At 47.5% G+C, this 23979-nt stretch overlaps 1 protein-coding gene across 4 annotated transcripts in view; it reads left to right on the forward strand.

The window, feature by feature from the left end:
- AGTPBP1 (ATP/GTP binding carboxypeptidase 1) overlaps positions 1-23979 on the forward strand; it is a 2604148-nt gene that overhangs the window by 1257401 nt on the left and 1322768 nt on the right. For all 4 annotated transcript variants that reach the window (XM_069625853.1, XM_069625856.1, XM_069625854.1 and 1 more), the window contains one exon: positions 11460-11557. In XM_069625853.1, coding sequence (XP_069481954.1) covers positions 11460-11557 — 98 coding nt within the window. The remainder of the gene's footprint in view (positions 1-11459; positions 11558-23979) is intronic.

Consider the following 23979-nt stretch of genomic DNA (forward strand, 5'->3'; position numbering starts at 1 on the left):
CTCAGACACATTGACTCCCATGGCTATTTATCGTGAAACCTGAGGCTTGTCTGAACTCCTCCAACTCTTGCCATAGGACCTGCATGGACCCCTCTGCTTGTGTGAGCGTGAGCAGTATGTTGTCTGCGTAGAGGGCCGTCTTGTAGGATTCTCCCTTGAGTTCAAAGCCCTGGATTGCAGGGTTGCGTCGGATTCTGCTGGCCAGTGGTTCCATGGAGAGGGCGAAGATGAGCGGGGAGAAGGGACACCCTTGCCTGGTGCCCCTGGAGATGTTGATTTTCCTCGAGCAGGCTCAGGTCAGTCTCAGGTGGGTGGTTGGGTGCTGGTAATTGGCGAGAGCCCATTTCCTGAAGTTCAGGCCAAACCCATAATGGCGTAATGTTTCTTCTAAATAGCCTCAGTCCGGCATCTCAAACGCTTTTGTGCGTCCAGCAAGAGAACCATCAAAGGGGTCCCCATTCTGTTTGCAGACTCAATGATATCGATTCTTCTTCTGATGTTGTCTTGCGTGTTACGGCCGGGATGAACCCTGTTTGATCCGGGTGGATGAAACAGTTTGGCGTCATTGTTCAGCAGCGTGATGGGTCTGTACGATGCACACTGCGTCTGGTCCTTGCCTAGCTTCAGGATGAGGATCGTGGCGGACTCTTCTATCGATGGTGTGGTAGCCCCCGTCGTTAGAAATGAGTTGAGATTGGCCAGCTGCGGCGCTAAAATGTGCGCAGATCTCTTATAGAATTGCGCCGACAACCCGTCTGGCCCCAGGGTGGTGTTTTTCAGGGCGCGGATCGTGTCGGATACTTCCTCTGTTGTGATTGGCTGTTCCTGGGCTGCTAGCGCCGGGTGTGGTGGGGGCCTCTGGGTGGCGGTCAAGAATCCGACCCAGGCTGGGGTGGCCGTTGGGGGCCCTGACATGATGTGTACATGGTGCTGCGTCAAGTTTCTCTGCCTCTGTGTGGCGCAGGATTCAGGTGTGGTCAGCCAGGCACTGGACGTACTTCCTCGATTGTACTTTCTTCAGCTTGTGTGCTAGGAGGCGGTTTGCCTTGTTGCTGTTGAGACAGTAAAACTGTTTGGTGTGTGTCAGGGCTCTGGCCGCCCGGTCTGCCTGGTGCATCTCTAGCTCTGCCTTCGCTCTTTTGAGGTCTCGCCCGGTAGCTTTGGCTGGGTGCTTTTTAAATCCAACTCTACCACCTTCTTCTCCAGGTTGGTTTGGTGCAGCTGGTTTAGCCGGCGGAGTCTTGCTGTGGCGGTCATGGCCACCCCCCGGACCACTGGCTTCATTGCATTCCAGATGGTTTCCCAGGAAACGTCTGGGGTGGCATTCTCCCTGAAGAAGCTTGAGTGCTTCCACCAGATCGGTGTAAATGGCTATGTCCGAGTGGATTTGATCTTGGAGTTTCCAAAGCCTTTGGTAGGGCTTCGGGAGCCCTTGATTTTTAAGGTTCAGCGTCACTGGCGCGTGGTCTGAGATGGTGATGTGTCCTATGTGGATACCTCCCACGCAGGGTGCCAGCGAGCTAGAGGCTAGCATCAAGTTGATTCTCGAATATCCTTTGTGGACATGTGAAAGATGTGTATAGTCTCTTACTCCCTGGTTAAGAAATCTCCAGAGGTCTATGGTTTCTGTTTCCTGCAGGAATTCAGCCATGGCTAGGGCATTAATGAAGCCCTCCCTAGATGGCGGGAGAGTTTTGTCCAGGTTTGGGTCCGGTGGCAGGTTGAAGTCCCCTCCAATTAGCAACTGGCCTCTGGCGAAGGCAGCTATGACCGGTAGGAGCTTGCGGAGGAAAGGGCCTTGGTCCTTGTTGGGGCTGTAGATAGCAATTAGAGTAATTGGCAACTCAACCAGGCGACCCGTGAGCAACAGGTATCTGCCCTCTGGATTCTTTTTTATGGTGACCTGTGTCAGGGGCAAGTTGTTACTGACAAGGATGGCGACCCCCCCTTTTCTTTTGCTTCGCCGAGGCAAAGAAGCGTTTCAAGTAATTTCTGAAGTTTATGTGCTTCTCGTCTGGCTCTATGAGGTGTGTTTCTTGGCGGAAGACCACGTCCGAGTAGAGCCGGGCTAGTCTTTGTTCCACTAGTTTCCGCTTCCTCGGGGCGTTCAGGCCCCAGACGTTCCAGGTCGACACGTTAAGGATCTTATCCGGGTTCCCCATCTGTGGCCTCAATTAATTGGTGTGATGTCGCCTCCCCCTGCGTTGCTTCCCCCCTGTTCCATTTGTCCTCCTTCTGCGAAATCCCGCCTCCCAGGTCTACCCTCCCCAACTGAAAGAACTTCTGGACCTGCCTTCAGCCAACGGGGCAGGCGACCGGTCCAAAGCACCGAGTCCAAGAGAGGCAGCAGCGCCTCAAGAGTAGCCGGTGAAACTGATGAGGGTTACAGCTCAGAACATTCCAGGAGGTGCCGGGTTGCTGGGCTGCACGGAGTCAGCGGATGGCTTAAGGGCATCCTGAGGCGCGGGGATTCCGAGGAGTTGGGCAACCCTTACCGGGTGAGCCCCCGAGGGGGGCCAGGGCCACGCTGCTTGTGGTTACCTTGGGTCGTATGTGCGGTCTCTGCATGGTGTGGGAGCCGGGATTGCCGGAGGTCAAGGGGTAGCGGGTTGCATGGTCTCGAGGGGTTATCCACCGGCTCAGTCGTTGTCGTTCTTGCTTTTGGTGGGGGGGGCCACACGGTCTGCGTCTCCTCAACGCGGGTCATGGATTTTAGGGGCCCCCGTGGGCTCCCCTCTGAGATCTTAGCGGGCCCGTCAGCCTCGTTTGGCTCCTCCTCTGCGTTCATGAAGCTTGCCGCTTCTCTAGGTGTGAGGATGTGTCAGGTTTTGCCTTCCCATGCGAATGTTAGGGAGTTGGGAAATACACAGCAGTATACGACCTGCCAAGGTGACTGCGGTTACATCTTGGTATATGGAGATCACCGCGCCCCGGAAGTGTATACTGGGGGAGCTTCTGGACTCACGCATAATTTCTTCTTTGATCTTGAAGAAGTGCACCCTCACCAGGACATCTGGAGGGGAGGTGTTGCTTTGTCTGGCCCTGGTTCTGTGCACTCTGTCGAGTTCCAGGGGGGCCCCATCTGGGAGGGTTAGGATGAAGCGCAGAAGGTCGTTAACGTAGGCCCCCAGATCTGCGTCGGGTACTGTGGGGGGGATTCCCCTCAGGCGGATGTTGTTGCACCTGGACCTGTTCTTGGCATCCTCCTCTTTGAGCACGAGGGCCTCGCACTTGGGCTCCAGGGCCGCAGTTCTGTCCGTCCCCTCGCAGATTTCAAAGTTCTGTTCGAATAGGGTGTTTTCTATTTCTTCCGTTCTCGATTCGATCTCCCCTACTCGCTTGTCTAGGGTGGAGATCTTGCTTTTCAGTTCCTCCGTCCCTTTTTGGTATTTTTTGGTGATTGCCGTAAGGAGGTGTTGGAGGTCCCCTTTTGTGACCCCCCTGTGCTGCCTGGCTAGGGCAAGTTTCCCCCTGGGCCCACTAGTTGGGTTCTTCGGTGCACTCTCCCCGTTTGGGTTTTTCCGACATCGTGGCCGTGAATAGGGAGGTGATGTCCGCTTGTTTCGGGGGCTTGGGGTTCCTGGACATTCTAGGTTACCAGATGCTTGGTGCTTGGGCAGGGCCCCCCAAGCTTGTCACGAGTTGGGAACCTTTTCCTCGGCTTCTGCCCGCCTGGGCTGTTTGCTACTGAGTTATCGGCCCCATTGGTCTAGGGCAAGGTTCAGGGTGCTGTGTGCGCCCCGGGCTCCGATTGTGGAGGGAGGGTGCTGGATCGGTCCGGCAGGTGCAGGCCCCACTAGTTCGAGAGAGGCCTCCTGGAGTCGGTGGAGGCCAGGGGTGGGAGAGCAAGGCCTGCAGCCCTCTGGGGCTGGGGCTCTGGGGGGGGGGGCCAAGCGGGGTGTTGAGCTGTTGAGGGCTCTCTACATCCGGTGCTTGCCACCCCCCAGCCCACGACCGGGGCCACTGGTTGTAGCTTTGCTGGTTGTCAGCCGATTAACGTACACTGGGGGAGCCGGCGTGGGGAGCAGGGGCTCCCGGCTGGTCGCTGTCTGTAGGCCAGGCAGTGAGGTTCCAGGTGCCGATAATACTAGTCCGAGAGGTCTACTGGTGCTGGTAGGGTCAGGGGGGAGTTGGGGGAGGGGGGGGAAGGCCGCGTGTTGAGCTGCTGGGTAGGGCTCTCTGTGTCCAGTGCGCACAAGCCCATGACCGGGGCCCAGTGGTTGTACCTCTGGCCTGGTGTTAGTCGGTTAGCGTGCGCTGGGGAGGGCCGGCGCGAGGAGTGGGCCCCCCGAGGGTTGCTGTCTGTTAGTGGTGGGATCCGCAGGCTTCAGTGCTGCGTAGTGTCCCGGGGGCACACATGTATGCGGCAGGGCCGGAGTCTCACCTTCAGCTGTTGCACCTGGGTGTGTGTAGAGGCCAGGAGTGAAGCGTGGGACCCAGGCTGTCCCCCTCGCCTGAACAGGTCTTTGGCCGGCGTCTGGGGGGGTTCCACAGCCTCCCGGCCGCTGAAGTAGGTAGAGTGGCGGATTAGTGTGGCGACGGGTTCCCTGTGAGGATGGTTTGGTGCATGCGGGCCTCCCACCGAGCGTGGCCGCTGCTCCAGAGGACCCGTCAGCTCCTCTCAGGCCGGGGTAAGAGGGAGGCTTCAGGTGAGTCCGCAGCAGGTCGCAGGTCCCAGCTGGCGGTCTTGGGGAAGGTGTCTCCTCCGCCGTGCCTCCCCTCGTCTTCCGCCAGTGGGTGCACCTTACGTTTGGCAGATGTCTGAGGGGGAGGGGGGGCACAGCCTCTCAGCCGCTTCAGTAGATTAGTAGGCTGATGTGATGACGGGCCCCCTTTGAGGATGGCGCAGGCGGGCGCGGCAGCTGCACCAGTAGTCCCGCCAGCTTCTCTCCGGACAGGGTGGCGGGGGGGCTCCAGGCGTATTCCCTGCAGGTCGCAGGACTCGGCTGACGGTCTTGGTGGAGGTGCCTTCTCTGCCGTGCCTCCTCTCCTTGTTTTCCGCCGGCAGGTGCACCGAAGATTACGCGCCGGCACTGGATCGCAGGAGCGAGGGCAGCGGACCTCAGGTGCTGGGGGACTCACAGCCTGTGCCAGCCAATGCAGGGAGACGTGCTCTGAGTGGGGCCTCAGGGGCAGCTCAGTTGGCTGGAGAGGTCCGCTGGCCCCAGCACCTGAGGTCCGCTGCCCTCGCTCCTGCGATCCAGTGCCGGCGGGTAATCTTCGGTACACCTGTCGGCGGAAAACAGTTGGTTGGAGAGTTGGTCCGAGTGACCACCGTGGCCCTCTCGCTTCATAGTGGGTCCTGGAGCTTCTCCGTTTGCATTGCGCCCGCCATCTTTGATGCAGGGAGGCATCACGGCACCCACCAAGACTTGTGAATTTCTCGGGCTATCCGGCGGTCCCGTGGGCTAACAGTTAGCCTCTGCGCTCCGGAGCCTTTCGGGAGCCAGAGGCATGGAGCGGGTTTGCTGAAAGTCAGTTTCACCGGGGCATATTGGTGTCAGCGCGTGGACACAGTCGGGAGCTCTTACAGAGCCAGACCAACCATCATGGCACCAAGCCACACCCCCGATCACACACATTTAAGAGGAAGGAACCCTCGAATTCATACCAAACTTGCCACCTTTACCACTGCATTAGGGCTGAAAGATGTGTGGGGTGATTTACATCCCAACACCCGAGAATACTCTCGAGACTGGACTACTTATTGCTCCCAGCGACAGACATACACAGAGCAACTATAGCGACTCTGCTCCCACGAGGTATCTCAGACCACACCCCCTTACTAATGGAATTGACGACGAGACCACTTCCGCCCCCTTCATGGCATCTTAACAACTACTACTTAGGCTTTCCGTATTTGATATAACATGTTCAAACAGCTACAAAAACGTACTTCGAACTGAACACTGGATCAGAAGATAATCCTGGGGTGCTATGGGAGGCATACAAGCCAGTGTTGCGAGGAGAAATTCTCTCATGGCCACAGCGCACAACAAGGCACATCAGAAAACACTGAAAGAAGCGGAGATGAAGGTCAGACAGGCGGAGGAGGCCCATCTTGCATTAGACCTGCCTAATACAAATAGATCACTAATACTAGCTCAAAAACGCCTACAAAACATAGCTTTAGACTGTGCCAAACAGGCACACAGACAGATACGTGTCAGAGTATACGAAACAGGCGACAAAGCAGGCAAATTGCTGGCGTGGCTTGAACACAGAGAGGAAGGGCAATGCCAGGTCTGGGTGATCAAACCGGACGACGCAGATCCATTGATCACTGATCTGGACATAACAGAGGGCTTTGAAACTTTTTACGCAGAGCTATATAAAACTCTTCACACTCCCATTGACACAGCAGTGCTAGATGAGAACCTCTGCTCACTAAGTCCCGACTGTTAGGCAGAATCCTGTGCAGAGCCCTTAGGGACCACTAAACACACAATTTAGACTACAGGTGGCAATAGAAGTTTTACCTTTGATACAAGCCTGTACTACTAAGTTATAATGGTAGCAGTAGCAGAGCAGCCAGGCTTATCTCAAGAGTATATGAGTATTAGCAGAGATTCACAAAGGGACCACAATTACTGTGGCTCAAGCAAACACTGACTCAAGGTTTCAGGTAAAGAAATATAAGTACATTTATGTTTAAACCATCAGTTATAAACACCACTCTTCTATTAAACTTTAAACAAAACCACACGTTAAATATACTACAACTAACCAATTCACTTTGTACAGTATGTCTCAAGGTAAGTACCTTGTGTTTGAATGAACCGGTGTTATGAACAAAACACGATACCCGCGGATACGGTTGCAATCACTTTTTGACAGTTCGGTCTACTCAATGAACGCGTATCCGTGACATGAAATGCTACCGGGGCAAAAACACACTTAGCACCTGAGATACCCAGAGGGAGTTGGAGGCAAAAATCACAGGCAATATTTAGGTTAGGCAGACGGTTTCGAGAAACACTCAGAAACAGGAGTTCAAAAGTCAAAGGGTTGGAGCCAGGCTTAAGTGACATCAGAGACCTGTTGCCGAAGATCACACTGTTAGTTCACGATTCAGCGTAGTGCAAAAGTACTTTGATAATGTCAATGTTCGGAACCAAAAGTTATAAGGAGGAGGGAAGACAAGGACGAGCCTTGAGGATGAAGAAAAGGGGGTTCATCCAGTTTCCTCGAGTAGAGCACAGTACCTTATTCCAATGATGCAGCTGGTGCCCTGGCAGTTGTTCCTGTTAGTTTCCCGCAGACCCACGATTCCTGGAGCTTCGTTGTGAAGGAGGACATCTGAAGGGGGTCTGCACCACACAGGGATGAAGCCGGCAGCAGCGAGACCGAATAAAAGGTGTGCTCCTTAAAAACAGGACAGGCTCGGCAGATGGCTATCCGGACCACTACAGCAGTGTGCAGCGATTTCGACCACGGCGGAGATCTCTGGCTGAAGAAGATGAGCTGGTTATCCCCACCAGGCTCAAGGGAAGAAGAGTCCGGACTGGATCTCCTCTTAGTCGTTGAAGGGTAGATAGCTCAGGACTGCAGCAGGGCTTCACCGGGACGGGGTAGTTGCAGCAGCCGTCGTTCTCTCCGCTTCTCTTCGGTTCCTTGTAGTTCCAGAGGCGACTCTGACTTCTATGCCAAGAGACCTGCCTTTTATGCGAAAATCCTCCATTCACACATCCTGGCTGACAATCACGCAACAGGGGGGTTGTCCAGCCGGTACAACCTCCTCAGCCATCATGGCAAAGTGCGACTTGGGTTTCCTAGGATACCCTGTGCAGAGGGTGACTACACCCCTCCCTCACATTCAGCCGACCTAGACACCCAGGCGCCTTGAGAAGCCCGCCAAAAGACGGTGAACAAAGAAGGCGAACGTAGTTTGCCGCGGAAAGTAAAACACAAGAAGGACTTTAACAAAAAGAAATGGCGAATAAACCCAACCGGAGCCAAAAGAAAGACGATTTGGTCAAGCGGGTTTATGTTCGAGGCTAATATAATAGCCAAGAACAGTACCACGTTTATCTAATATAATCGCGGTAGAAAATTTAGGGTAGATAACACTGCCACCAGCCAAGTCTAGATGTTAAAAGAGCGAAACAATGCTCAGGGAGGTACAGACAGAAAAGGGGTACAGATTAGCCCTTTCCAGTACTCCATGTAAAATGGGGTGTACTGGGTCTGTGGTAAAAATGACTATGTAAAGTAAATGGCAACTTTACCTTTCTCTGGGGGACAGTAGTCAGTCCCAGTGAAATGGAGTCAGAGGGAAATCTTAAAAACAACCCTGGGTTACTACACTGAGGGTGCGGTGTAACCCATACAAGAACAGGGGCACCTGGAGTGGTGTGCTCCAGTGCCCAAGATCACACAATGAGTAAAAACACATAGGCCAAAACACATGTAAGTGTGGAAAAAAGATGTACACTATTACCAGGTGGAAAAAATAAACTCCAGAAATCCAGCAAAGCTGCTGGGGGACTCACTAGGTGAGGGAAATTAGCCCTAGAAGGAGAATTCTCCCTAACACCGAACAAACAACCCTTCTGGAAAAAGACATCACAGAAGAGGAATTGATACTAGCCATGTCGCAACTCTGCTTCCCGATTGAGATGTGGAAGAGGATAGGGGCGCGCAAGGTGGCTCCACACCTGCTGCGCATGCATATACACTCGAAGCAACAGGGCCACCTCCGTGCAGACTTAAGGAAAGACACCATAATAGTATTACCCAAAGCAGATAAACTCCCAGATAGATGTAGTTCATACAGACCAATCTCCTTCATAAACAGTGAAACCAAACTCTTGGCGAAGATACTGGCCAACCGATTACAGGAGTCATAGCGACATTGATACACCCGGATCAATGTGGTTTCATGCCGCAAAGGTCCATATGCATGAATATACACAGATTACACTTAGCACTTGAAAGAGCACCCGCCCTCCAAGGCCCACTAGCATTACTCGCCATAGACTTTGAAAAAGCTTTCGATTCAGTGTATTGGGAAGCATTGTGGGAAATAATGCGCTGAATGGGCTTTGGTGAACAATAAATGTGCTGGGTACAACTCCTTTATAATTCACCCGAGGCAGAGACAGGGTTGTCCCCTATCTGCAATGCTCTTTGCGCTAGCGATAGAGCCCCTACCCGGACTACTGAGAGATCCACAGACCTGGTGCGGCTTCCGGAGGACAGAGGATTGTGAAGATAAGATCTCCCTATATGCAAATGACCTGCTAATATACCTAAAAGACCCAGCCAACTCTTGTCCTATAGTAAGACGTCTTTTAGAAAGATATGGATCTTTCAGCAGGCTGAGGGTAAATTGGTTCAAGTCCATATTATTGCTGATTAAAGGCGTAGGAGATATCGTCCCGAATGACTGTCCTTACCGCGTGGAAATGAACCACTTTCAATATCTAGGAGTACAGGTCACTAAAAACTTGAATGAATATGTGTCTAGAAACCTTCATTCAATTGTGGAGCGATTTACGGAGGATGTACGCCACTGGGTCTCTTTGCCACTAACCTTGCTAGGAAGAGCAGCGCTGTTCAAAATGATGGCACTGCCTCGCTTTTTATACATCCTACAGAACGCCCCACTTCACATTCCACCGCGTGAGTTCTACAAAATTGATAGCATACTCAGAAAGCTCCTGTGGAAAGGGGGGCGTCCACGGATAGCGCCCCACCACTTCAACGGTCCATCTGGGAGGGGGGTGAGGGGCTACCTCGACTTATTTCTGGGCAAGTCAGATGGCAGTAGTGAATGATATGCTACACAGCAATACAACACTACCACACATTAGAGCGGAAACTGCTGCAAGACCAAAACTAACCCCGTTAGAAGGTCTCTACCAGACAGTAAGTGTCACATCCCCCCGGATAATGTTGACTCATATGACGTTAATATGAGCAGAACCCCACACATATATTGGATGGGACAAGAAAATCACCCCTGTACAACCCTTATTCGAAAATGGAATCTCCCTGAGGTAGGCAAACTTCCTAGATGGCCGAGCTGTGTATAGTTGGGGATAACAAAAGTTGGCGATGTAATTACAGAAGGTAAACTTATGTCCTTTGAGAATTTAGCGACTCGATTCAGTCTCCCTGATAGTGAACGGTACCATCACACACAACTACAGCATGCACTACAAAACCATCTCCCGGCACTGGCCAACATGCCGGATTGTACTCCCATGGAGAGAAACATTGTTCTGGACCGTATCGACAATAAAATCACTTCTGTAATGTACAGTGCTATAACCTCCTTTGCTACTCCCGAATTAGCAAGCTTGAAATGGGAAAGGGATGTGGGTGAGATCCTGCCAGAAGACTGGATCACGATCCTGATGTACCCCCGTGAAACGGCCATATCATCTAGACTCCGGCTTATACCGCTAAATGTATTGCATAGAATATACTATCCAAGAGTCACATTTTATTGCTGGGGAAGGACTACAAACCCAAATTGCCTGCTCTGTAAATGTGAGGAAGGCACATTCTTTCATATACTGTGGGACTGCTCCCTAATTCAACAATATTGGCAGCAATGTTGTGATACGCTTTCGAAAGTCTTGGGACATGTGGTTCCCAGAGACCCAAAACTACTATTACTGGGAGTGGAGGACGAAGGAACTATGACGCGTTATGATAAATTGTTTTTCTCAACCACTACTGCATTGATCAAAAGGAATGTAGCAAAACTGTGGGGCTCTGAAATAACCCCGCAACATTCACAATGGGTCACCGACGTAGACATATGCATAGCAATGGAACAGAGTATACACGGCCAGAGGATGCCCGCAGAAAGGCTCAATAATTTGGCAGAGATGGGAACATACTCAATAATCTGCTACATAATAACTGATATGCAACCCGTATATATGATGTGCTATTGATGTTAACAATACTTTGTGATCGTGGTAAATGTTTCTTTGGATCCAAAATGCAGTTGTTAGTTGTTGTTGGCTGACTCCCTAAGAGTCTAATGTTATGTTGTAACGTGTAAAGTGAAAATCAATAAGATATGTTATAAAAAAAATAATTAAGATTGCTTTTGCACTGTAGAATGTTTCCTAAGGCGTGTGCAAACATTTGTACGATGGAAAAGTGACACGAGACTTAATTCTTGGCTGTAACTTCAAGGTCTTTACACTTAACTATTGCAGCATGACTGTGTATGTGTGTGTAATTTATTAATGTATTCTTCAGTGGATTTGCACTCGGTGCTCGCTTGGCCACCACCCCACCTGCTCCCTCTTTTCCCAGTCGGAGTGATTATTCATGTACCTTTATTTTTATAGTTGATTAAAATATAAATTGTCAATAATAGAATGTAACATTCGTCTTTACATAGTATGCATTTGTTTTTGTGGAGGGTGGAGTGATTGGGCATGTTCTAGAAAACCTAGGGGTAGCCTACCTAAGAGCATCTTCATTTATCACAGTGGATGATGTAGTGGATGAAAGTGATGACAACGATGACCTCGATCCGGACACTGAAACTGAGGCGGAGAATGAAGAAGAAAAGGACCTAAACTTTAAGGTCAGTTTGAACCTTCGTCAAATTGGCAAATCTGATGTTGTCAGTAAATGCACTATTTTATTTTGCATCCAGCAAAAATCGGTTTTTCAGCAAATGAGAAGATAGAAATCAAGTTACATGTGTTCCTTTTTCTAAATCAATCCCAAATCTTGAAAGTGCTCACCTGTGAACAGCTATAAACCAGCGAGGGCTGTATCTCTTATTGACCTAAATAAAGTAATGTACATTTTCTAATGTTTTGATTGTTTTTGATGCTGACCTCTCTTAAATTGATGTTTGGATTCATGTCAAATAGGATGTTACATGAAATATTGGAAATCGCATGAAAAAACTGCAATTCGTTACAATCATCAATGTGCTTTATTTTCTTTAAATGGTCTTTGCTCCATCCAATTCTTTGCTAATTTTACCAAGGTGACACATTTCCCTTAACCATCTCTATGAAGTTAATTCTTGAAGTGCCTCGAGCTTTCTATTTTTTTTCGGCACTTAGTTGAATCCTTATCTGCATTTATTTATGTTTCATAATTGCAAGAATAGACTCAGTTGTCATTGTTGAACTTCAGTCTATGTAAAGATCACACTCTTGTCTATCCATTTGCTTATATTCCTCCGCTTCGTTCCATGTCTTAGATTACAATCCTTAATGAATGCAGCTAATTTTCATGCTGCTCATGTTCTGGAGCTCCCAGTGGGTGCACACTCGGGACTTAGCTGTGGGTGTCTAGAGCAGGTGGTGGGTAAGAGCTGGGTCCTGGAAATCAGCGAGACTGGTGTGTGTAACTGGGCAAGCGGTTGGCAATCCTAGTGCTCTGTGGCAGGGGCCAAGCCGCTGCCAAAATGGGCGTGCAGCGCTCTCCCGCTAAGTCCAGAGACAACCCTAGAGCAGGGCCCTGACTTAAGCCTGACGAAGGCTTATCCGGACGACAAAGCAGTGGTGAGCGGGGCTGGCAAACCCTGAGCGATTGAAGTTGTGGAGGCAGCTGGCACATACACGATCAGAGCTGGATAGGTGCTTGGCAGCAGTATGGAATGAAGTTGGTGTATTCATTTATCTATACTTTGCACCAGCGCAGATCATTCGACATCAAGCAGCTCCTCTGGAACAGACAAGTGCTGTACTTGATGATGTTTCCAGCCAAACTTAGAAATTTAGTTTGGGGGCCATGCGCACTTCTTTCAATTGCCTGGATAGGCGAAATCATTAATTGAGTGTACAATACCGGTCAGATCGCCGGAATGGATGGATGCAGAAAAAGCGGCCAGAACCGAGAGCTCCTGAAACAGTGGATGATTGATAGTACTGTGTCTGTCTGCTTCCAGAGTGCTCTCATATTGTTGGGTTGTCAGAGAGGCGAGCTGAATGTCCATGTATGTGCCTCCATGTTGCCCCTGCCACTATCCTGTGATTGCACTGTCATGGGCTAGGTCTAATTGCTGTGCTGGGCACGGCTCATGTTTACCGTAACTCTTTGTAATGTCCTGTTGACTGGAGCGCTAAATGTTTTTGCCTTGTCTGGTGGCCGCTCCCATACACTGCCAAGTTAGCAGGCTGCTTGCAGCGCCCCATTGAATTCTCAAATTTTGTGTAACTGGTTGTGGCTGATATGGATTTCACTGTCAAGTAGGGGTGGAAAATGTGGGCGGGGGGGTTTGTTGTTAGGACATAGTTATAAAGTTGCATCACTGTGACTCTACACTGATCAATACTTGGTGCTTCATAGTACAGATGTTACAATTGGTATCTGGTTTAATGACAATACTCCAATCTGCAGTCTATACACCTTTGTCACCGGTAACACTCCTTAGCTGGAACGTATGAGGTATCAATTGTAACATAGGGCACTGAACTTTAATTGTTGCGCCCTGCGCCTTGCCAGACTGCAATAGAATAAAAGCTCAGTCCCATAAGGACTGAAGCAAGAGACTTGTAACATAAAGTTGTTTCTTTCAACATAGTTGTACTGCAAACTGAAATTCGAAAATTAGAGTCGAGCCAGCATTATATTTAAAATTCACTCAGATTGAAAGGCACCTTTCTCTATTATACGCTCTTTGTATTGTTGTGCTTACTTACCTTAGGAAACAAGCACCTCGCGCGCCTTCAGGCTTCTCTGCTGACGCAGATTGAAGTACTACCACTGGGAACTACATTTCCCAGAATCCCCAAACGTCGCCTTAAGGAAACGTCAGGCGCTCCGGCGCTTCCGCGACAAAGCCGGTCTACGCCGGTCCACGGCGTCCCACGGCTGAAATCGCTGCCGGATTTCAATCACTGGCACTGCCAACCTAAAACACAGGTATGGGCTATCCCAATATAAGCGATCTCCTGTCTCAAGCTGTCATATTACAGCAACAAGGTATGGTCCAGGAATTTCTCAGAAACAGACCTGAGCCTCTAGAACAAAATGCAATACAGACCTGTAGAATACCACCTAAAGCTGACACACATACTGAAACAATTCACGAGATAGTGGACAATAATGCCAATCTTAAAATCGCATTACTAAACACTAGGTCTATGACCAAACACGCACAAGAAATACATGATTACATCATTGATGAAAATGTAGACATTCTATGTATAACGGAAACATGGTTACAAGAACCTGTTGGACCAACCATCAATATTGCTATCCCACCTGACTACAACATCTACCTTAAAAGTAGAGATATCGGGAAGGGTGGAGGAGTGGCGATTATCGCAAGAAACTCTTTTAAGCTTTTTACCACCCCGATTCAGTGTTCAGGATGCGAAATTATTCACCTCAAACTGACCCCCACCCAAAATAACTGTATAAACATTATAACCTTATACAGACCGCCATCCCTAACATCAGATTTTAATGATGAAATTGTGAATATTCTAAACAATCTCAAATCCATCAATACTGAAACTATATTGATGGGCGACATAAATAGATGGAGAGGAAATCAACATGACCAACAAGCTCTAACATTAGAAGAGGACCTACAAAATATTGATTTCACCATCAACAAAGGCCCCACGGCTATTACAGGGAACCAGCTGGACTGGATTGTCACAAACAGTTCCAATTTAACCGTGTTTGGCACCCATCCATGTATCTGGTCAGATCACTTCATAATTGAAATCTCCCTGACTCTAAACTTTAAAAAGGAAAAACCATCTAACATGCCAAAATCAGTTTTTGATCGGAATTTAAAGAAAATTACGAGTAGTATGCTCTCCGAAGAGATGCTGGAAATTATGAATAACACCTAGGATGGAGACCCTTGTGAACATTTAATAGCCATATACAATCAAGGCATGACAAAATTACTAGACCTTCACGCCCCACTTAAAAACAAGAAAGTCCGACCCAACTCTAGCCACCAAAAATGGTTTAATGCAGAAGCTGTTGAACTCAAGAAGGACAAAAGGAACCTTGAGAGGAAATGGCTTAAAGAACCTTCAGAAACCAATAAAACAAATTGGAAGAATGCAGACCGCATCTACAAATCCAAAATTATAGATTTGAAGAAAAATCACTATAATAACATCATTAGTACTGTGGCAAATTCCACTGGAAAGCTATTCCAGATTCTAAAATATTTAGACAAACCTACCACTCTTACTCCACCATTCCAACCAACTGACATGGATTGCGAGAAAGTCCAAACCGCATTTCACAATAAAATCGTCAAAGCTAGAGAAAACATCATAAATTGTCAGACTACAAATACCTCATTTGACACCAATCTTTTAGAGAATAAGACCAAATCAGAACACCCCAAATTTCAATTCAGGTCCATTACTCTTGAAGAAATGGAAAAAGTACTCTCCAGCATGAGATGCACATCATGTCTGGAAAATGTATTATCTCCAAAATTTATCCTGGACAATATAGCTATTTTCGCCCCTTTCTTTAGAAGAATGGTCAACGCCTTTTTTAGGGATTTAACAGTACCTAACATCATCAAAACAGTCACGGTCACCCCACTACCCAAGAAACCGGACCTCAACCAACAAGACCCAGCCAACCTCAGACCCATAACCAACTGCAATTTTCTGTTGAAAATCTTGGACAAAGTGGCCACAGAACAACTACAAAGCTATGTGGACAAAAATAACTTATTACATCCACAGCAGTCCGGATTTAGATCCAGTCATAGTACAGAATCGGCTCTGTTAGATCTCCAGACAGAAATGCTATCCATATTAGATAAAGGCAAATCAGGCCTACTGATATTGTTGGACCTCTCGGCAGCTTTTGATTTGCTGGACCACACAAAACTCTGAGAAGCCCTGAAAAAATCAGGAAACTGCTCTTCAGGGGCTATTGAATGGATAGCCTCCTTTCTCCAAAATAGGCAATCGAGGATTGTCTGGGGAAATAAAACATCTAAAACCAAACCGGTGGACTGTGGCATCCCACAAGGAGCCAGTTTCTCCCCACTCCTTTTCAATCTCTACATGCACTGCCTTTGCACCATGCTCTCCCAAATGGGCATATTTTTCACGAACTTTGCTGATGACACCCAGCGGTCTTAGATCTTAGTGGGGACTACGATAAGGATAGTGACATGCTCTCATCACTATACAACATCATAGAATACTGGATGAAAGCAAATTGGATGTGCTTAAACGGCTCTAAAACCGAGCTCATGATATTCGGTTTCATACAGGCCAGAAGAAAACTGAGCCCACTCTACTCCTCATTCTTCATTAAAAACACTCAAATACCAATCTCAGAAAAAGTGAAGACTTTAGGAGTATATCTTCAAGCCTCATTAGGTGCTGAAGCACACACATCTTACTTAAAGAAAAACTGTCAATACCACCAGATACTACTAAGAAAAATTAGACCTTTGTTAGACCAAAAGAATATCACGACTATCGCTAGGGCTACAATACTATCCAGACTGGATTATGGTAATGCCCTACTATTAGGAGCAAATAGCAACTGCGTGAAGAAATGTCAGGTGATTCAAAATAACGCCATCAGGACCATCACGGGAAAAACTTGGAGGGATCACAACACTGGCGAAAGAAAGGCCCTCCATTGGTTGGCCATGAAAGAAAGAATCATGTTTAAATCTCTTACTATGGTTCACCGCTGCTTATACGGCAATGCACCAGCTTACCTCAAAAAACATTTCAATTGGTATACCCCTATTAGGCGACTCAGATCCTCTAATACAGGACAACTACAAACCTCCACAACTAAAAAACAGCACGGAATTGGAAAAGCCTTTCCGACTCTAAGTATAAAAAAATGGAACGATCTACCCATCACACTGAAGCTCGAGTCCAACTACATTTCCTTCCGAAAAAAATTGAAAACATTTCTTTTCAACTAAATCCGCGAAATAGGTTGTCTCTCCTGAGGAAATCGGTCAATTCACTTGTGTCCTGTTCTCACTACTTGTTGTCCTGTCTCTTTATTAGCGCTCTGATGCCCGCGGGCTTTCAGCGCTTTATAAACAAATAAAATTAATAAATAAATCAACAATCCGATAAAAGGTAGGAAACCTGTGACATATATAGAACGCCACTACCCCAAATAGTAATGTGAGATTAGACGCATGCAATGGCTGCTGTTAACAATGCTTTTGCTCCCAGGTTGAGGAAAGCTAGGCACTATACTTCATACTAGTCACAATCACGCATGGTGCTTACATTAATCGATTATACACTCCCCTTCCAACTGGCCCATTCCATTTTGGTTCTTGTGGCAGTTATGTTCTGCTACGGGGGAAGATGACCTGCACTGACATTATTCTGGTTAATACCTACAGCCCCAATTTAGACAATCCTACATGCTTGGGATGGTCTCCCGATGATATGGTGGTGAGACTTCAATACAATCCTGAATGTGGGGATGGACCGCTCCACGGGCACCTGCAGAACTCCCACCAGCGCAGCAAGGGCCATCATTCAAGTTATGGAACAGTTTCATTTAACAGACGCCTGGAGAATCCTTCACCATCGAGCAATACAATACACATATTTCTCCTCAGTGCATGATATGATGTCTCATAGTGTCTACTGGCCGGTCGCCTCTTCATTACTTGACCTAATAGTCCATTGTGATATACCACCCTGCACCTACTCAGATCATTCCCCGATAGTACTGGCACTTGAAATAGGGGCCAGTCACCCTCCTTGTCTCTTCTGGAGACTAGCCCCATCAGCACTATTAGATGCTGCATTTGCGCAGACACCTTCTGATAACATTGCCTTTTACTTTGACACAAGGTATAGTGTCCTCGCACTCCACTTAATGGGAGGAGTGCAATGTAAATGTCTGAGGGGTGGGGTTATCTACATCTATTGGGCACTTAGTTAATACGGGCAGAACACCACACAAAAGAGACGAGGATTTGCAAGCTCAAATAGATGTAGAGAATACCATGCAGAACACCTACTTAACGAAATGAAGATGAAACTGACTGAGTTTCGTGTACTTGCATACTTGGAGATAGGGAAGTAAGTTATATGATTAAACCTGTCCAGGCTCCTAGATATGTGGAGTCAGACAGGCCAGGCAGAGCCCTGCTCGGGCCATAAAATTGAGCATTGGCAGTCATAGGTGTACACACTTTGGATTGGGAAGTTTGCATGGACAAAGCATCCATTCGCAATTCCTTTGCCAGATTTGACAAAGATCAGTACTCGAATCGCAACACAAAGTGTGCTGGGGACATCAAAACATATCTGTCTGATATAGATCTATCAACACGCACAATTTACAGCAGAGAAGATTGCTACTGCCATTTCTGATCTTCCGTTAGTTAAAACTCTGGGTTCTGATGGCTTGGTTGCAAAGTTCAACAAACAGTAGAGACACACCCTTGCACCGCTTCTGCTGCAGGTATGGAATGAATGCATTGACTGTGGCAGATTGGCCCCCATGTTGCGCAAAACGATTGCGACAGTCCCACTAATGCCAAACAAGCCACTGGAAATGATGGGCTCCTAACATCTGGTATCTCTGATTGATACTGATGGTAAAATGTTCACCCAACTCCTGGCAAGTAGACTGATGCCGTTAATGCCACATCTGATTCACCCGGACCAGGCACCTTTGTTCTCTCCAGATCGACGCCTTAAATATAAGCCGCTACTTCAGTATCTCACAAATCAATCCTTCAGGCAAATGCAGTTCCTGGAACTCTGGATGTGGAGAAAGCGCTCAGGAGGATTTATTTTCTATTCTGGGCTCTTTCCGGTTGGGGCCTTTCTTCATCAACTGTGTCTGGATATTGTACTCTGCCCCTCCTAGCCAGAATACGAGTGAACTGAGCCACTTGGAAGGGGCACGAGACAGGGGTGCCCCCTGCGATCCCTCCTCTTCGCATTTTTCATGTTACCTCTTGCAGAGTTTATTCGTACAAAGCACAAACATCGTGGCTTAAGCATTTTGGGCCTTCCCGACATATCTCTATTTGTGGACGACGCTCTCCAATATGTCCATGATGCAGAACTGAATCTCTGTTTTCTCCTTGAAGAAATACAAACCTCTCAGTATTCGGGATATCTTATAAATTAGTCCAAGTCTGAGCTGTTCCCATTGACTAAAAACACAAACCGTCCCAGGGATATGATGGGATTTGTGTGGACTCCGGAGGCAGTTACATACTTGGGGATTAGAGTATCCAAATCCACTTGTTCCCTATATTCCAATAACCTGGCTTCCTATGTTCCGATTCTTACTGCAAAAATGGATGTCTGGTCCAGACCACCACTTTCCTTATATGGCCAACTGGCACTCCTGAAAATGGTTGTGTTACCAAAACTCCTGTATTACTTTATCAATATACATATTTGGCCTGGCAGGGCATTTTTCAACATGGTCCGGTCGATGGCGTCCAAATTTCTCTGGTGCTACGGGAGGGCCAGACTAGTTGGATGGACATTGATAGGCTGTATGATCGGGGGGCTTGGCATACCCCGACTTTTATACTACCTAGTCGCCCATGCGCAATTGACAGAAAACGAGTACGCTGCATCTCCTGTTCACCGACACGTTGCGATAGAGGCCGTCGGTGCCAAACCTCTATAGCTGCACTTTGTTATTTTGGGTGAGAAATACTACGACAATTTCACATTCGACCCGGTCTAGACAATAGTTGGCACCTGGATCAGGTTACTTAAATGACTGGTGATAGAGGCTCCATATAGCAAGAAGGCACTGCTTTGGGGTGTCCCTGACATCTTACCTACCCAGGATAAGCATATACAAACTAAATGGGATGTCGAGAACAGGCTTAAAATGGGGACGTGTTTCCAGATGGGAGGTTTTTTACCATGCCACAATTCACTGCTGAACTGTGCAATAAGCTAACACTACTGCATCAGTACAGTACTGCTTGAGCACTGCCTTTCTGAAGAAATGACCAGCATTTCCCAAATAGCCAGAGAGACACACATTGATAGATACCATTACACACACAAGACACAATCTCTCGGTCACAGGCTAGTGTCCACATTATACAATAAAACACAGCAGGACATCAGAACTACATCTCGCTCTCGTACACAATGGGAGTCAGATATTGGTCATGAGCTACCAAATGACGCAGGGGCGAGATACTCTCTCCTCACCAAGGAAGTCTCCCTTAATGCCGGTAACGCCTGATCCAATTTACATTTTTTAACCGACTATACTATACAACAGCCAAGATTGTAAGATTCTCCCCTGATGTTAGTGACAAGTGTCCTAAGTGCCACTCTGCACAAGCAGATTTCCTACATATTTTGGGTGTGTCCTCCATGGCAACAATTACAGGAGTGTCAGCAATTATGACACTGGCAAAATACTTGCTGGGGGAAATTGGCACGACATCTGTGGAAAAGCGTAGGGTAATAGATTTAGCATACCTTGTAGCCCAAAAACGTTGGAAATCTTCTACAGCCCCTATGGCACTCTGCATGGTTGAACAAACTAACATATTCAAATGAAAGGGAAGAGACGTATATAGCTCCACCATCCAAAATATACTTTCGCTCTAAGAACACCTGGGAGGGTTACCGGGCCTATATGTATAATGTGAATGCTGCAGCTGCTGTGTGAAATGTTAACCTGCGTGCCAGATAGCCATCTACCCTATTGCCTGGAATCTACACACTCGCTATAAGAAAACTGATGTAAAAAAATAGTGCATAACGCTTGTATGATATACTGTAACTAATGTACGTGCTGATAATGATGTGTACCCATTGATGCCAAAATAAAGTGAAAAATAAATAAAAGCACTCCTGTTAAGGCAGCGTTGGTTGAAGGAGCAGAAAGATTGTAGAAGACTGGAGACTGGAGAGCAGTGAAAGGAGCCGAGGTTGAAGACACAGATGAAAGTGGAGAGGAGGCAGCCTGGAGACCAGGAAGAGGAGCTAAGAGGGTCAAGACAAATTTGCTAACATTAGCGAGAGTAAGTAGAAGGTGGGAGTTAAGAAAGTGAAGAGGGTGGTGGTAATGTAAGAAAGTGAGAGAAGGCAGAAGGAGGTGTGGTGAGAGCGAGAGAGGAGGTGGTAACTTCTGGAAATAGACAGTTGCAGGTAAGAGGTGGTAACATCAGGACCTCAGAGTGCAAGTGAAGAGGAGTTGATAGGAGCCTGGGTGGTAGAGTGGGTGAGGAGAGCCACAGAGAAAGAGTAGGTGAAAACATCTTAGGATGAAAGTGATACACGGGGGACAATCGGGAGAAGTGAGTGATACAGAGGTAGAAGAAGGAATACCATGAGGTGAAGGGGATACAGAGGAGATTAAAAGTGTAATATCAGTGGGAGAAGAGGATACAACGGAAGTGATAACACCCAAAGTAGGAGGTGGCTCAGACAGACCAGGGTTTAACCTCCCAAGAGATAGGAGCAGGTAGAAGAACATCAGGTAGTGAGAGAAGGATCATGGTGAAAGTAGTGGACCAACACTTAGATTACCAGAGCAGACATGTTCCCGACGGGTGCGGTCGGCCGTATGCCAGATGGCTGGAAGAGAAATTAGACTAGATCTGGGAGATTACTGTAATGTGGTATGGCAAGAGAAACAAGGAGGTGGCTTTGGCCAGACCCAGACTCCAGCAACTTCTAAACTCTCCATGTCCACTGACCAGTCTGCTCACAAGACTTTACAACAAAGTAAGTTGCATCTACTTCAGACCAAAAAGAAGGGCTTGAGCCATCCTAAAGCACCAGAAGGGGTGAGTTAACCCGCTGTTTGAACTTTACCTCAGAGGCCGGGAGACCTAGGAACCCACATCCCAGGGAAGACGCCTTTGGTAAGAGGAGGGTATCTAAAAGGAAAGGGTCCCATTCCCATGTAAGGAAAATATTTGTTTTGTGGAAGATCCCATTTTCATTTGAGTTACCTATTCTTACGACAAATCCCTCTGATAAAGTTGGTCAACTATAACACATGGTCTTGGTGTCCTTCTTGGTTTGGACTCAGGTAAAACCCTTTGAGCGGGTGTGTGTCTGTACAAACGTGTGTGTCTGTTTAAGTGTACATATTTCTGGGGCTGGTGAATGTTTTAAGATTCACATGCTTTCCATATTCTGCCATCTAGTGGTTCATCCTCAGTATTGCAAGATGTTTACTGCCAAAAGAGAGGCATTAACAGGGAGGTTTCTGTCCTACAATCCCTATGTTACGCGGGCAGGTACTGTGGTGGGTCAGAAGAAGGACACAAACTGTTTTTTCATCTCACTGCTGTTCTATTAAATTATCTACTGAAAACATCTGACTTTCCCTTAGCTATAAGACACTCCCTACCTAACAAAACTAACTGGGGTGCTTGTCAGTCGTCCGTGAGAGTCCAAAACCAAAATGCAGCCCACTGTCCCAAATTGAACGTACACTGGCACTAGCACTATTGAGAATAACTAAAATTTAGGGGTGTAACTCCCTTCTCCTATTACATGTATCTGCTACCAATGCCTGGTCAAAAAGGTGTTTTTCAAAAACCGTCTTTTGTGATTCTTTTCATCAAGTGGTATAGTTCTCCGGTTCAGCAAGGTCTTGACCTTCTTTTATATGATTGGTCCTTTTTCTTTTAATTTCCTCTTTACTGATTGTCCAACTTTTATCTTAACTAGAGCTAACTTGAGAACTCGAATATTGATTCTCAGTCTCTTTTTTTAATTCATCCTATTCCAGTTCCACTGGGACGAGCAGAACATTCGAAGAATAATTTGTACTTTCGTCAAATACTTTCAATATTTTCTCCTCACTGGGATGGGTATGAGCGTTCCATTAACAAATTTGACTTTCTCTTCACTAGGACAAGTATTTGTACTCCAATATTGATTATAGATCTCCCTCCCGGGTCTTCCGCTTCCCCTATTTATATCTTTCAGGTATACCGTCAGTGGGGCTTGTCAGGTTGGCTTTTCTCGTGTCACACTCTGCAATGAACGGTTTCGCCATTAGTCTGCTGTGACATCCCTCTTCTTGGTTTCACTGTAGGGGTGTTGGGATTGTGACCAGACCTCCTGGTCCACCGCCTTCAGTATCTGGACACCTTGGGTCCTCATGGTTTCCCGCATATCCTGGGTTGCATCACAGTAGACATTAGGCTCCACAGCTATACGCCTCTGAAGGGTTGGATGCTGCACACCCCGTCTCTCCTCTGCGTAGCTCGAATAGCTGATTCGGGCTTCACGGGTTCTCACTCTGGTGTCTATGCCTTCTATTTTTATGATGTTGTCAGGGAACTGCCCTGGCGGACTGTCAAAGTATTTTCTCTCTTTCAAGCTCTTATTAGTATTCCTCCATTGCGTTTCTTCGTCCCAGTACCACATGGGTTTGCTATTGTAGATGTTATTAATGCATTTGATTGACAATAGTAGACTCTGCTTGAATATTCATCCTTTGCTTCAAAAGGGGTCATTTAAGAATTGTTAAAACCATAGGGCTTAGAGAGTTCCTTCCCAGATCGGGAGTCCTTGTCCCCAGAGTGGAGGAGTCTCTCCCAGTCAGGTCCCGCTTGCCTCCACCCCTAGGAAGGGTATTGTGTAGCAGGCTTGCCTCCCTAGCCCCGCAGGGAAGGGCTCCCCCAAGGGGAAAAGTTGACAGTATTGTGTGATTCGTCACAGTACCCACAATGCTTCTCAAGTCGACAACATCTGCATGTTTCTTCCCGCCATCAGTTTGGTTGCAGGAGTTCGAGTGTAGAAACAATCCACCCAACAGCACAATGCCAGCAGACACTCCGGTTTTTGATGTTGAAATTGATCCTGTCCCAAAAGAGAGATCTTTCCGATCCCTGAAATATAGACTTGGGGACTGGCTGTATAAATAGAAAGGCTCTCAATATAAATTTATTATTGTGGCCTGAAACCCCAGCATGGACAGCCCTAATGGAGTAGAGTTCACTTAAGTTCTGCCCGCAATTCACTTCCACATTTCAGTGGCGTGACATCCATAAGATGTGTGAACCCTGCTTGCCTACGGACCGGGTGA

This window comes from Ambystoma mexicanum, chromosome 6p (genome assembly GCF_040938575.1).
Source record: "Ambystoma mexicanum isolate Mex_15411 chromosome 6p, UKY_AmexF1_1, whole genome shotgun sequence".
Classification (NCBI taxonomy): domain Eukaryota; kingdom Metazoa; phylum Chordata; class Amphibia; order Caudata; family Ambystomatidae; genus Ambystoma; species Ambystoma mexicanum.